The 13,722-nt window shown below is 52.8% G+C and overlaps 3 protein-coding genes across 3 annotated transcripts; all 3 read right to left on the bottom strand.

Annotated features, from left to right (window-relative positions):
- Nucleotides 1-513: 513 nt before the first annotated feature.
- IUM83_09984 (putative aldose 1-epimerase) lies at nt 514-1,506 on the bottom strand (the record flags this gene model as incomplete). Its single annotated transcript, XM_067934462.1, has 1 exon — nt 514-1,506. One exon carries the CDS (start codon nt 1,504-1,506, stop codon nt 514-516), a length of 993 nt encoding a protein of 330 aa, XP_067793382.1.
- Nucleotides 1,507-5,336: 3,830 nt separating this feature from the next.
- IUM83_09983 (Arrestin domain-containing protein A) lies at nt 5,337-7,420 on the bottom strand (the record flags this gene model as incomplete). The annotated part of the gene is made up of 3 exons (XM_067934461.1): nt 5,337-5,572; nt 6,326-7,109; nt 7,172-7,420. The coding sequence occupies 3 exons, from the start codon at nt 7,418-7,420 to the stop codon at nt 5,337-5,339; spliced, it is 1,269 nt and encodes a 422-aa protein (XP_067793389.1).
- A 4,173-nt stretch (nt 7,421-11,593) lies between these two features.
- On the bottom strand, nt 11,594-12,328 carry IUM83_09982 (necrosis inducing-like protein NPP1 type; the record flags this gene model as incomplete). Its single annotated transcript, XM_067934460.1, has 1 exon — nt 11,594-12,328. The coding sequence occupies one exon, from the start codon at nt 12,326-12,328 to the stop codon at nt 11,594-11,596; it is 735 nt and encodes a 244-aa protein (XP_067793388.1).
- Nucleotides 12,329-13,722: the final 1,394 nt, after the last annotated feature.

The raw sequence follows: 13,722 nt of genomic DNA, 5'->3' as shown, positions 1-13,722 counted from the left end.
GATGGCGATGGCGGGCGCTCAAAGCTTTCAGTCTGTGTAAGCTCAAGATAAGTTCAAGAGCGAGAGTCTTTTGCCGAAAGTCAATGCAGCACAAGCTCTTGTCATAGTTGAGGTTTACAGTTGAGTTTTTCTTTTCTTCAAATTAATCAGATGTGGAGAATTTGCAGCTTGCAAATTTGTGAAAGACTTCCTGTAAATTAATCGACTTGGTCATCTGTGTTTTTCTTCATGCCCTATTAACATCTTGCATATACCCGTTAACTGTCTTGCTGCTTGGGTTTGAGTGAAGAAGTACTTCGAAGCAGTACTTTTTGAGACTCTCACCAGAAGTGTACAACGCGTATATAGCAAGATCATCACATCTACTACTTTCTCGAACCCACAGCTACTTTGACGCTGTCGGATCAATTCCTCTTAAACCACAAACTTGTATTCACTCACTTATACACCAAGGGATGGATCTCGCCGCTGCTTATATGATAGCCATCAAGCGAAAGTCCTTGGAATCGGTGTTTAAGCCGCCCAGGCGCGGTAGACGATGCGGCTGCCGAACTTCTCGCCCTTGGGCAACAGCATCTGGTTGCGCCACTCGGGCGTGTTGATGGCGTTGACGAAGCGGCCAGGCTCGACGGCGAAGCCCGAGCGCGAGCCGCGAGCGGGCTGGCCGGCCACGGCGGGGACGTCGTTCCAGAAGCCTGTGTAGAACTGGAAGGCGGGCTCCGTGCTGAGCACCTCGAGGTGGATCTTGGTGTCCGGGTGCTCGGCCGTGACCAGCAGCTGCAGCGGTAGGCTGCGCGTGTCCAGCGGGATGCTCTTGGAGTCGTGGTTCATGAGGAAGCAGTGGTCCACGTTGGGCTCCTTGACGCCGAGCGTGAACTTATCGTGGGCCTTGACGCCCGGGAAGCTCTCAACGACGCCAGTGGGGATGTTGCCCTCGTCGGGCACCAGGTACTGGTCCGAAGCGAGCGTCACCTCGGTGCCGTCGATGGTCTCGCGGTCGGACAGGTTGAAGTAGCTGTGGTTGGTGATGTTGATGGCCGTCTCGTGGACGTCGTCAGGTCCGACCAGCTGCGCCTCGTAGTCGGCCTCGAGCTCCACGAGCTCCTTGCCGTTCTCGGTCGTGCTGGTCGTCTGCGTGTACGTGACCGTGAGCTCGACGGTGCCGGGGAAGCCGGAGTCTCCGTCGGGGCTCACGAGCTTGTACTGGACGGCGTCCTTGCCGTCGCGGTTCTTGACCTCGAACGGACCGTCGAAGTCCTTGAGCCCCCACGTATTGCCGCCGTGCAGCGAGTTGACGCCGTCGTTGGCGATGAGGTCGTACGACTGGCCGTTCAGCTCCACTTTGGCGCCGGACACGCGGTTGGCGATGCGCCCCACGGTCTCGCCAAAGTGCGGGCCGCAGTGCTGCACGTACAACTCGGGCGTGGGGAACCCGAGCACGAGGTTGCGCCCGCCCACGCGGAACTCCTGGATCTTCGCGCCCTGGTTCAGGAACTTGACGGCCATCGTTCGGGCTGACTTGGGGATTGCTTGCTTGGACTGCTGCTGGTCAATAGCGGAATGGACAGCTACGTTGGGGACTTTGGCACATCAAGTGCGTGGCAATGATGCAGCTGTGGTTGAAGCGGGCTGCTTGGGCCGGACCGCGACTATGCATATGGAAGACCTCCGGAAACACATGCATACATAAGGCGCCTTCAGTATGAAATGCACTTGGAATCTCACCTGCAATAATGAATTGGTGTGGCGAAATTCAGTTGTTCGGGTTACTCTCGGCGCAAAACTTCAACTACCGCCGCACCCTTGCACTCAGGAACGTCGTCGCTACCGGGAAGTAAACCTGACCGCCAGGTTACGCTGCACCTTCGTCCACAAAGCACAACGCGTTGCACTTGCGCCGCCCCATTCAACCACGTCCAGAGTCGACATGACTGACTACAAAAACTTGCGAGAATTGTACTGTATATGTACGTCGAAGTATTACACCACGATGCACAATTCTGGAAGCCACAAGCTCGTATTCGAGGTCAGAGTCCTTGCACTTGGCACTCGCTGCGCCCGGGTTTTTTGTATCCCTCCATCGTGCTTGTGCCGCTTTTATAGTAACTCGACAGCGTCTGAGTGCCATCCACGGACGTATGGGACTGAAGCTCGACGCAACCCTGCCAAGAAATGGTTTCACGCCTGTCATGGCCAACAGCGCTTTTGATGCGCTACTAAACGGACGTATTGATTCAGCATCATCCCGAATAGACAGTTAATGAATACTACTACTAGTATGCCCCGTGTTTTAGTTTATATTTTACTGCTACAGCACTGATGTATTGTGTTATTTTCCGAGTTGTCATCGTTCCATTACGTCAGTGGCTGAGATTTTTTTTTAGCATTTGCTGGTGAAGTTTTGATGAAAAATCTATTGTGATGACAATCGTTTGTCGTTGCTGGGAGTTCTACCTAGCTTGAAGGCTCGTGAAGTGGGGTTTCATGTGACCTAAGTCTAAATTCGGGAGAGATCAGCGCGTTCGTGAACACTCGAGAGACGTCCTCTAGATTCCCCAGCAACTTCACCATCGGCGGTATCATATCGCTTTGAGCCACTACACTTGTCACTTGGCTGCTTACGTTGTCCCACTTGAAGCTCAGTGCACCGTTCAGTACGATTCGCTGGTGGAGAAGTTTATCCAACACCCGTCGAGTGATGTTGTTGTCTTGAGGGTTCTGCAAATTTGGGAAAACGTGTCGTAGCGTTCGCTCAGTGATCGTCACGCTGATCCTTGTGGTCTTGAACAGGAAATCCGCTCTGCGGTTCAATCGGTCTCCAAACTCAATTTCTACCTTGTCGAACCATTGGATAAAGCTCCAGCTCTTTACCATCGCTTCAAGTCCAAATCCCGCGGTAGACGCCACGTCAGGAGCCACCATGACTCGGAGAAAGTCTAACTGATTACTGGTGAGGTGCGACTTCAGGTAGAAGACATGGGAGAAGAGCTCGAACATATCGTTCGCCACGTTTCCGACCTTGAATCCTGGTTGAGCGGCTATTGTAATGTCGGAGTGGTGGCGTTCAAGGTCCTTGATCTCTTGTTGCAGAGCTACAGTCTCGTTTTTCAGATTGATCACACGGTCGTCCTGCTTCTTTCTGTATCGCCTCTGGCTATCACAGCGCTCCTGACGTCTTTTCTTCTCGTTGACTGCGAGAAGCTCTGTATATTTCTCGTTCATTTTCTTGGCGTAGTTGGTAAGTTGGTCCAGACTGCTGCTTGTTAGTCGTTGTCGCTTGAGGTCGGGACTGGTGGTGGGCTGGGATTCACTCCTTATGTTGAGCCTCGGTGTTGTCCCTGTCGTTGAAACGATCTCGCGCGTACCGGAACGACCTTCCCAAGTCTTTGTTGGGGAGAAGGACGCCCTCTGCTGTCTGGATTGCTCGAGACGCTGGCGTGAAAAGCTGTGAGAGGGAACACCACCGACATTGGAGCCATGATCCTCGGGTGCGCGTACAAATCTATTGACTTGTTTGGTGGGCTGCACCGTGCCGATGACGCCGTCGCTCAAAAACTGGATATTGGGTGGGAGGAGAGTGCTAGTGTTCATCGTGGCTTGATGTGCGGTCGGCTCTTCGAATTGAGGAATGCAAACAGAAGTTCACCGGAGCGAAACGGCGAGCTCTCCGGCTCAGAGGCCGTGGTGGCTGAGTAGCAAGCGGTAACGTGAACCCTGTGATGATCGTGGTGCTCACTTATCGGCGCAGTCATTGGTGTCGGCGTAATATGAAGTAGTATTACGCTCCGATCTCGATTATGAAAAGCGTCTTAGCGCACGAAAGGACGGCTGTGCACAGCGATTACGGGCAAATTCCGTTTACGATATTTGTCCTGAACACGTACTTTGATCCACAGCTGGGGGGAGGATTATGTCCAAATCTCTTTTGCTGGCTTACGGGGTAGTTCCTGTGTCTGAAAAAAAATATGTGAGTGGTTGCTGCTCCAGACAAGGAACACTTATTTTGGTCACAGATGTTTGGCTAGCAATAAAAGAACAGTTTTAATAAAACGAAGCGGTAGCCAGCATGCGCTTTGGAAACGCGAGCGCAGGAAATGAAGCTGAGCTGCACGGGTTACGGCGCTGCATTCTCGGACCGCGGCGACACGGATGGGAATTGTAGCTGCGCGTGAACCAGGTAAGGACCGCTCCAGTTTCCATGACGAGGTGATGATAATGGCTCGCGCTGACGTCCCATTTTGCCAAGCTGTGCTTGTACGGTGTCACCTCGTGAACGCGTGGCCACACGCGATCGCTTTCGGCAGACGTCCGCGGGGTGCTGGCCAAGCTTAAGGAGCTCAAGACTTCTACGAGCTGCCCCAAGACACGGTCTGACTTGGCAGTACGGCGGTCCCCTCCTCCGAGGTATGGTCTGCATTTTGGACGGGACAGTGCGCGTGCTAGACCGCCATGACATCTCACTAGCTGGATTGCTATTTCGACAGCGCCTCACGTCCGTGAGGCCGCGGAGCCTCTGTGTGTGAGCGCGGTCGCTTTCAGAGAGACATGCTTGACATAGTAGTGGTTTCGAAACTCCTCTCATCTAGCCAGAAACCCGAACATCGTCCGAATGTTCCCACTGGGCTTCGTAAAGATATCGAGAGGCTCGAGGAAAAGCGTCGAAATCTTGCTGTCATTCTGCCAAGAAGTGTCGCGATAGAGTACTTTTGCTTCTTTTGCTACGGCCTTCAGTTGAAAACCGACACTGTAGACATCCAAGGCAACGTCCAATTGGAGATGTATGAGCGTCGTTGGCTCCAGACCTAGTATTTAACACCACTATTGGTCTCGAGGCAGTGCTAAGGAGCTGGTGCTTTCTGCAATGATTCGACGATGTGGAAGTGGAGCTCGAAATCTTGAAGGAGAGACAGGAGGGGCTTGCTACTCGCGACCACGACTACCAGTGTAACCATCACCGAACGAACACTTCACAAGGTGTTTCCGCATTTATGCAGTGCCAAGACCGAAAACAATTGCGTCGAGTTCATCTCACTAGGTCGCAAATTGCTTTACCACCGCATCCAGATGCAGGGGTCGACGTGCTTCGAGTGAAATGGTGCAACCAACCAGGTAACGAGCGTGAAAGACTCAAAGCGACGTGCTGACGCCGATACTGGGAACTCGAGGGACGTATCGCGAGTGTTCAAGCACGCGCTAACTTCTCCTGATTTTCGATGGAGATCACATTATTACGTCAACTAGGGCAGGAGGTGTGGCAAATGGTGATGCCAAAGCAAAATTCTACATGTAGTCGTAACTTAGTCTTTATCATAGCATTTCATCGAGTATCAAGCCGATTAGGCGTAGTAGGTGTTGCCGAGCTTCGTCTCGAAGTTGGCGTCCTTCATGGGCACATTGGCATCGCCGAAGTCAGTGTTCTCCAACGCCGTGCGTGCTGCATCCGTGAGCTGGTCCCACATGATGAGGTCCTGCGTCTCGCCGGTGTCCGACGTGCTGTCGAGAGCATGATTGATCACCAACCAGCTCGACGAGTAGTCCACCTTGGCGCTGTAGCCGTCGATCGTGTCGGACTCTGGCGGGTAATAGATATTATATCCGCTGTGAGCCGAGGGCGACACAGCGACGATCGACGGACTGTCGAGTGAGATGTCGTCGACCCACATGACCACATGCTCCCAGTCGTGGCGATGCCCAGGCCCGAGATCGGCGAGTCCTTGTGGAATTACCACGAGTACATGATGGCGTACACGCCGTTGTACGTCGTGACGCGGCCGTAGATCTGGCTGCCGTAGCCGGAGCCCTTGCAGCCAGCACTAGAGGAGCCCGTGGGTTTCAGTCCACCGCTCGTGTTGCCGGCCTCGTCCACAGCCAGGTACGGGTGGCAGCCGATCGAGATATGGATCTGCGGCTTGAACTTGATGCCTGCCGCCTGCTCCGTGGTCGAAGTCGTGGGCTGAGCGAACGGGACGACTGCGTCGTGCGCGATCACGTCGGCTTGGCTGAGGCTGCAACTGTTGCGACGAAAGCACGAAGGTTCATCGTGGAGAGCTCTGGCTTGGGCTCGGGCGCTAGGAGGTGAAAGGTGAAGTGCATTCGAGGATACCGAGGGATTTTAATCTCTCGACTGGCGAGATTCAACGAGATCACCACATCTTGGTGACTGTAACTTGGTGTCTGTCAGGCCTGCAGGATAGGCCAGGAGAACGAGTGCCACTCCATCGCGGAGTAACCGACTCGACACGTTTAGGCTAATGCGCGTAGGATAACGCGCTTCTTTCCAAGAAGCTCCCGCTGAGTCGATACAGTTGAGGCATGCTTCTCGGACCGAGCGGGACGTCCTCGACACCTACGGGGGAGGAGAACGGTCCTGACAATCGAGCCATCGACGTCCTGCTAGTGCTCCTGGGACACGATACCGTCACGGGAAACTCCACCTTCACGCTCGAGCACAGTCGAAAGTCGCACTTGACGACGAGGCGGTACTGCCACTTGACAAAGTTGCACGCCATGGTCGGATTAATGGGCTCGAAGCTCCATGGCGTCTCGGTCACCAAGTTCAGGCTCAGGGCTCGATTCGCCTGGCGTTTGGCTCGCACTCCTGGGAAGTATCGTCGACACACCACAGTCGATCCTCGCTTCTGTGTGCGGAACGGGACGTCCACCGCCAGGTCTTCGACGAGCTGCACCGAGATACCCGTCATGTCTTTCGATGTCTGGTTCTCCACACTAGTGAACACCGTCACTGTGTCGCCTGCGCTGACCTCGTTGTGGTCCAAAGAAGCGGACAGCGTGCACCTGCCGCGCGAGAAGACACGGAACACTCGGATCTGTTCCGATGAAGATCGCTCGAGCGGCCGCATGGGGTTGTCTAGAGGGGGTCGCTGCACGATAAATGGGCGAGAGCCTTCGATGTACGGATGGAGCGCTCCATCGATGCGTATCGTGGCGCGAACCTTGTACGCGATTGAGGATTCCATGGCCCCCAGCTCGACTAATCGTCGGTCTTTCATCTCAAACGAACTCGGGAGCGATTCAGGAAGTCGAAAGCTGAATGGAAGTTCGTACTCCCCAGGTCGATACGTCGTTGGGGTATCCTCCGTTAGCGAAGCCTATAGACAGCGAGGGGTTAGTCTAAGCGCATGCTAGCCAAGTCTCGACAATAGGTACTCGCCTTTTCCCGGAGTATGTCCTTGTTGTGTCGTCTCCGCGGTGTTGTCCGCGGGCTGCTTGCTGTTCTCGACTGCTCCAGCCATGAAATGTGCTCTCGGCCTTCCAGGTGAACGACGAAGTCCGAGCTCTGCACATACTTGGTCGTTCGAAAGAAGACGCGTCCCTGGAGGAGATCTCCCGCCACATACCTCCTGCGGTTCAGCTTCACGCGAATATCCCCGAGCTCGCAGACCCCGCGCTCCGCCCCCATTGATGTCTAATTCCCCAGACCTCACCGAGAATAATGAGCAGAAGTCACATTCATATTGGCACAGGGCTTGCCATTGGTAACGCAGAGTAATACACAAAACCATCGACAGTGCCTGTCGAATCGAACTGCACAATACAAAGGCCTTCAGGGCATCATATGGGAGCGTTGCCAGTAGAGATCAAGGCAGGTGGCTCGAGCCATCTGCTTGGGACACTACGACCCTTGTCATGCGGGTTTATGACCAATCAAGCAGTCACGACGAATTGAAGAGTAGCCGGACATGTATCGCACGCTGCTGGGCGAAGCGTGGATCGTAGCTGCCCCTGTTTACTAGCGTTTTCACTCAGTTGTGGAGCACAAAGCTTGATGTATTGACACTGCCCCCTGTACGGGCGAGGCGGAGGTTTAAACTAACTCTGGGAACTTGTAGACCTGTTGAGCCGAAGACAAAAGGTAGAATGAGCAGACTGTGTGGGTACTTCCGCAGAGGCTCTGACCTTCTTGCTCTCCGTCCAACCGTAGCAATGACTGGTGTTCGGCGCTGACTTCGGCGAAGATGGTCTGCAGAGCACCGATCCAACCGCGCATAAAGTTCCTTCCATCAGGCATGCCCAGCAGAAGTACACATTCTCCGTTTGAGCAAGAGATATCACTTTAATGAGTCACCGAGAGAGCACGAAAGTGTCCCTATACTGGGAACACCCGAAGAATGGGGGGGGGGGGGGGGGGCGTCCCATTGGATTAATTGCGTGATCATAACGCGTAACTCGACTGGATCAACCCTCGTGCCACATCAGCCTATTTACCCCAACGAGACAGGAAGCCCACCGGCGGTTGTAGCACAGCTTACATCACCATCCAGCTTCGGACAGTGAGCTGCGGTCATGTCGGTCTACACCAAGTTCTATGACCACTGCAGATCAGCGATATCACCGGTAAGAGGCTGAACAAGAAGATCGAGGTGGAATAAAAAATGATGTTCGACAAGGGTACTGTCGCCTTCCTCAGCACACTGTGTGAGGAAGCTTGCGGCCACGCTGGGGGCGCCTCGGTGATGGCGGCCAAGTACAACAATCCTACCAACTATGATACCAGGCTGGTGATTCACGTTGGAACAATACATATTGAAAATTGTATTGTCGCTGCTGGGGGCTTGACAATCAATTTTTCAATCAATACAGTACTATCTATTGAACAATCCAACATACAATACAAATCCGCAAGAGGCGTCCTCCTCGGTCGACTTGCGCGGCAGCCTAGTCGTCAAACTCATTGTCACTCTCGTCGGACTCTACATCTGAATTGTGCCTGGCCTCGATGATGGCTTTCGAAAGCTCGTGAAGAGAGAAGAGGTTCTAATTCAGGCGCAGCATTAGAAGAGCGCATTTGTCTTTACTTGGAGTCTTCGGCGCAGGTAGCCCGTGATGACTTTCACCGCCAACAGACGTCGGAGGGAGCCACGCCGTGTCGATGTAAGCCTGATGGCTGTCGCTTCTTATCTCTCTCTTGCGCTTGAGATCTCGCTGCAGCTTCAATATGATCTCGTTGGTCGGCTTCTTTGGATCGGAAGTCTCCGGCTCGGGATCAGTCGTAATAGCGGGTCCTGGGTTCTTAAGACGGCAAGTTGCGAATGGTGCCTCCGCCCTCGTAAGAGTCTTCTTTTTCCGCAGCTTGACCAGCACATGCTCGAACATCGTCGACGCAACTACTTTTGCGTTGGCTCCGAGCTGCTCCTTCAGACTTCCATGCTGGACAATCAACATATCAAACAGGTCCCGTACGACTGCGATCGTGAGGCGTGGCTCATGAAGTTGGTGGGTTGCATACGCAAACACCCTGAGATCCTCGTGCAGTTCACACGAGAGAGAGACGTGGAAGTCTGGCCATCAACTTGCAAGTCTGTAACGACCTATTCCGTGTATCATACTGTTGAAATCAATATTGCAATCAATTTTTATGCAATCTCAATCTCGCCACCGCAGCACAATCAATATTTCCATCTAACAATCACAATATATTGATGAGTGCAATAATTGTTTTTCCAGCCCTGGCTGTTATAGTCGATGCTGCAGACAACTCGGAACGTGAAGGAAACAAAGGTTTGTCACTGCGGGATCCTGGTCTTCCGTTTTATCTAACGTAGTGTTGTCGACAGCCACCACCGTCACAGGCTCGCTCTGCACTACGCAGTGAAGCGAATACAACGAGTTGAGATGTTTATCTTGGTTCACTACGACATTGCAATAGGTTTAGAAAATACATGGCCACGATGACTCGCGCGGTCAGAATATTGTAGATAACTCCTTTGTCACGGCAAAAAAAACTGAACCAGTGCAAGCAGCAACCCTTTGCAACGCTGGTGTTCCCAGCCAAGCCGCAGACGACCTAGTTTACTGTCGCCGTCACAGTTACAGCCACAAGATACTCAGTCGTTGTCGTGAAGTATGGGGAAGTAGTAGCAAAGAGTGCCGCACTAACTCAAAAGTTGGCCAAGTACACACGATATACGTGTGCTGCACGAAGCCCGCGTGTCACCAATGCCACGTTGGTCCAATCCATCTCCTCGTACGTTCTGCAACGTCACTATGGTCGATATAGCAAGATCACTTCTTTTGATGGGGATAGCGTTTTACTGTACCGGTAAGAGAAAAATTAGCTATTAATAGCGGGGTTATGTTTTTTTGTAATCCTGTTAACCACCTGTGGATGTCTGAGCACTAACAAGCTTAGCTCTAAAATAGAGGGTGTCCTACCCGGCAAACTCCAAAGGCTCCAGTCGGCACAATTGCTCGGAAACGCATGGAAACAATAGGGTGTACTAAAACGGCAACTTAGACAACCCAAGTCGAACAGAAGCTGTATAGAGTAACTTGCTCGCCGACAACAGCAGGAGGGACACCGAGCAGCTTCGTGCTCGCTCGATCATCGGGATATTTTTGTAGCTGACAGAGAATCAGCGAGGCGCACCCTATCGATTGGCAAAACAGGCCCATCTCACGCATTTTTCGATTGCCGGACTTTTTACACGTTTGTCGTGTGTTGTTACTCATGTGTTGTAACTCATGAAATACGACTCGCTTAATCTTCCCAGAAAATAAATGTCGGTTGATACGTGTGGCTCAGGAGGTCAGTTTTTAATTTGCGAAGTCGGCTGCACTCGTTTAATCTCCACATTTCCACCACCAAGTTTCTGCGATGAAGCTGAGTACTTTCCTGGTTGCGATGGTCGTCACCCTGGCTGCGGTTCAAGCCCAAGAGCAGCAACAGCAGCAGCAACAGCAACAGCAACAGCAGTGGCAGCCCACCACCATCAGTCACGACCAAGTCAAGCCTTTCGCCCAGCCCGAGCCTGTCACCATCTCTGAGAAAGCTGCCATTAAGTTCAAGCCGCAACTTCACGTCACCAACGGATGCCACCTGTGAACGAAGCTGGTGAGACCAGCGGCGACCTGAAGACCTCCGGGGCCCCTAGCGCTGGATGCAAGGGGTCTGGTTGGGGCTCGCAGGTCTACGGCCGCTCCACTTGGCACAACGGCGTCTGGGCCATCATGTACTCGTGGTACTTCCCTAAGGACTCGCCTTCGACTGGTCTGGGCCATCGTCACGACTGGGAGCACGTCATCGTGTGGATCAACAACCCGGGCGTTCCGGAACCGACTATTCTGGCGGCCACACCGTCGGCGCATAGCGGCTACTCGAAATACGCCCCTCCGAGTGCCGACTCGCTCGATGGCACGAGCGTCAAGGTCAACTACGAGAGCCACTATCCGATTAACCATGCCACGGACGTGACGTCGAAGGGTGGGGACTTCCAGGATTTGATCATGTGGGACCAGCTGACGGACTTGGCGCGCAAGGCCCTGAACGACACGAGTTTTGGCGACGCGAACGTGCCGATGCACGACGGCAATTTTATCAGTAAGCTCGACAGGGCGTGGCCGTTTTAGCTGTCGCTCTCGCGTTAGGTGTGATATTAAACATTGTGTACTTAGTTTGAAGTTTTATAGTGAAACAAAACACGTAGTGAGCCTTACCTGGCCGGTTCTGTAAGAGGTTCTAACTGTAAGTCGGTCCTTTTCAGCGTTTGTGTTATTCTTCAACAAAACAAACATTTGAATCAACATGTGATGTTCCATCGTATTTTAAGGTTTTCTGCAGACCTATCTGCCGTTCTCACTTCCACGGGTACGCCTTGCCAAGCTTCGAAATGAAGTTGCCGTCCTTCATCGGCACGTTAGCGCTGCCAAAGTGCGTGGTGTTCAGCGCATAGCGTGCGGCGTCAGTCATGTCGTCCCACATGATCAGGTTCTGGATTTCTCCTACCGTCGACGTCCCTTCCAGGTGATGGTTGATGACGACTTTGCTCGACGTGTACTCGACTTTGACGCTGGTGCCGTCCACCATGATGGCCGGTGGCGGAGCGTACGTCGAGTAGCCACTGTGAGTGGACGGTGTCATGGCCAATATAGTAGCGTTGTTTAACGCGGGGTTGTCGACCCACACGATGACATGCTCCCAGTCGTGACGGTGCCCCATTCCAGTCACGGGGTTATCCTTAGGGAAATACCACGAGTACATGATCGCCCACTTGTCGTTGTGCAATGCTGACCTACCGTACACTTGAGACCCGTATCCAGATCCCTTACACCCGGCATTGGCAGACCCGCTAGGTTTGAGTCCGCCACTGGTGTCTCCCGCGGCGTCAACGGCGGGGTACGGGTGACAACCGTTATTGATGTAGATCTGGGGTTTGAACTTGAGAGCAGCGATGTTGGCAGTGGATGTAACGGTAGACTGCGGGAACGGGACCACCTGGTCGTGGTCAATGATGCCTGCCTCGACGGGTACATGTACTAGCGGGGCTACGACTCGTAGTACGAGAACACCGGCGATTGCGCGCAGCTTCATTTCGTTGTTACATTGTACACTGGCGAGATGAACTGATACACCAATTGCACATAATGTGGTGTACCTTCACCAAAACTAATTCCCAAGGCCAGCTTGGCTCCATAGCATAGTAAATTACCAGTCACCACAGACTCCACGTCATTTCCCGATTCGCTATGGTCTACCGAACGCTCCAAGAAAATAAGCTCATTGTACCGTACGTACCTCAGCGGCAGCATCTGCTTGTTGTGGTTCAAGTAATACACGTACGGGGTGTAGGGTCGGAAAAGATTCATGCTTCGTGTCCTCGAAACCAATGTAGGTACACCACGAGTAGACAGCTATCAGACCTTGTTTCGCTTGAAATTTTCGGAGATCGTCCTCGATGCATGTACTGAAGTTCACTCGCGAGGCGATGAAGCTTTGAAATACGTTCCTACACTGGGGGCTTATAGAAGCGCGGTATGCTACCGCGCTTCTATAAGCCCCCACTTGTCCAGCGCTTGCCCCGAATGTTTTGTTATACTTTGCCGGCAGTTCCTTGCGCATTCGCTTTTCAGTGACACAATTGTACGTTCAAAGCCCCATTCTAAGATATAGCTTCTCTTGGGCCAGGAGTCTTGACGCGCTAAGTTCCAGTTTCAAACACCACTGTATCATCAAGACAGGAACGTGATAGGATCGCACTTGTATTGCAGACAAACATTTACCTGCGTGTTGCTGCTATATATCAAGTCAATGGATTAATTAATTAATGTTAGGAGAATGCTGATGCGGGAAAATGACGCGAAGAAATTCTGAGTATCGTTGGATATCACCTGAGTAATATTAACACGGCCAGCGACACAGGAACCGTGATAACTGCGGAGACAAGCCTAGCGCCGATCGTTGGGTTCTTCGAGCAGAGCGATCGATATAAAATGTAGTTGCTATATCTGAACCCTTGGATGCCACTCCGACACTATAGCTGTGGAGGACTAAGATTGCTGCTATTGATCTTGCTGCTGCTGTTGATCTTGATCTTGCGACTGCTGTTGCTGCTGCTGTTGATCTTGATCTTGCGACTGCTGTTGCTGAGTTGACGACCACGGGTACGCTTTTTGGATCTTCAGCAGAAAATTGCCGTCGTTCATAGGAGTGTTGGCCTTGCCGAAGCTCGTTGTGTTCAACGCAAGGCGAGCCGCGTCAGTCAAGTCACTCCACATGATCAGATCCTGGAACTGTCCCGCTGTTGACGTTCCTTCAAGGTGGTGGTCAATGAAGAGCCAACTCGAGGTGTACTCGACCTTGCAGCTTGTACCGTCCACCATATCCGCAGGAGGAGGTGCGTACGTGGAGTAGCCGCTGTGCGCGGACGGCGTCATGGCCAGGATCTTGGGGTTTTCGATATCAGGGTTGTCGATCCACACGACGCA

Source organism: Phytophthora cinnamomi (genome assembly GCF_018691715.1).
Source record: "Phytophthora cinnamomi strain GKB4 chromosome Unknown Contig29, whole genome shotgun sequence".
NCBI classification, from domain to species: domain Eukaryota; phylum Oomycota; class Peronosporomycetes; order Peronosporales; family Peronosporaceae; genus Phytophthora; species Phytophthora cinnamomi.
The sequence above is the reverse complement of the archived record's forward strand: the minus strand, read 5'-3'. Positions and strand labels throughout refer to the sequence as shown.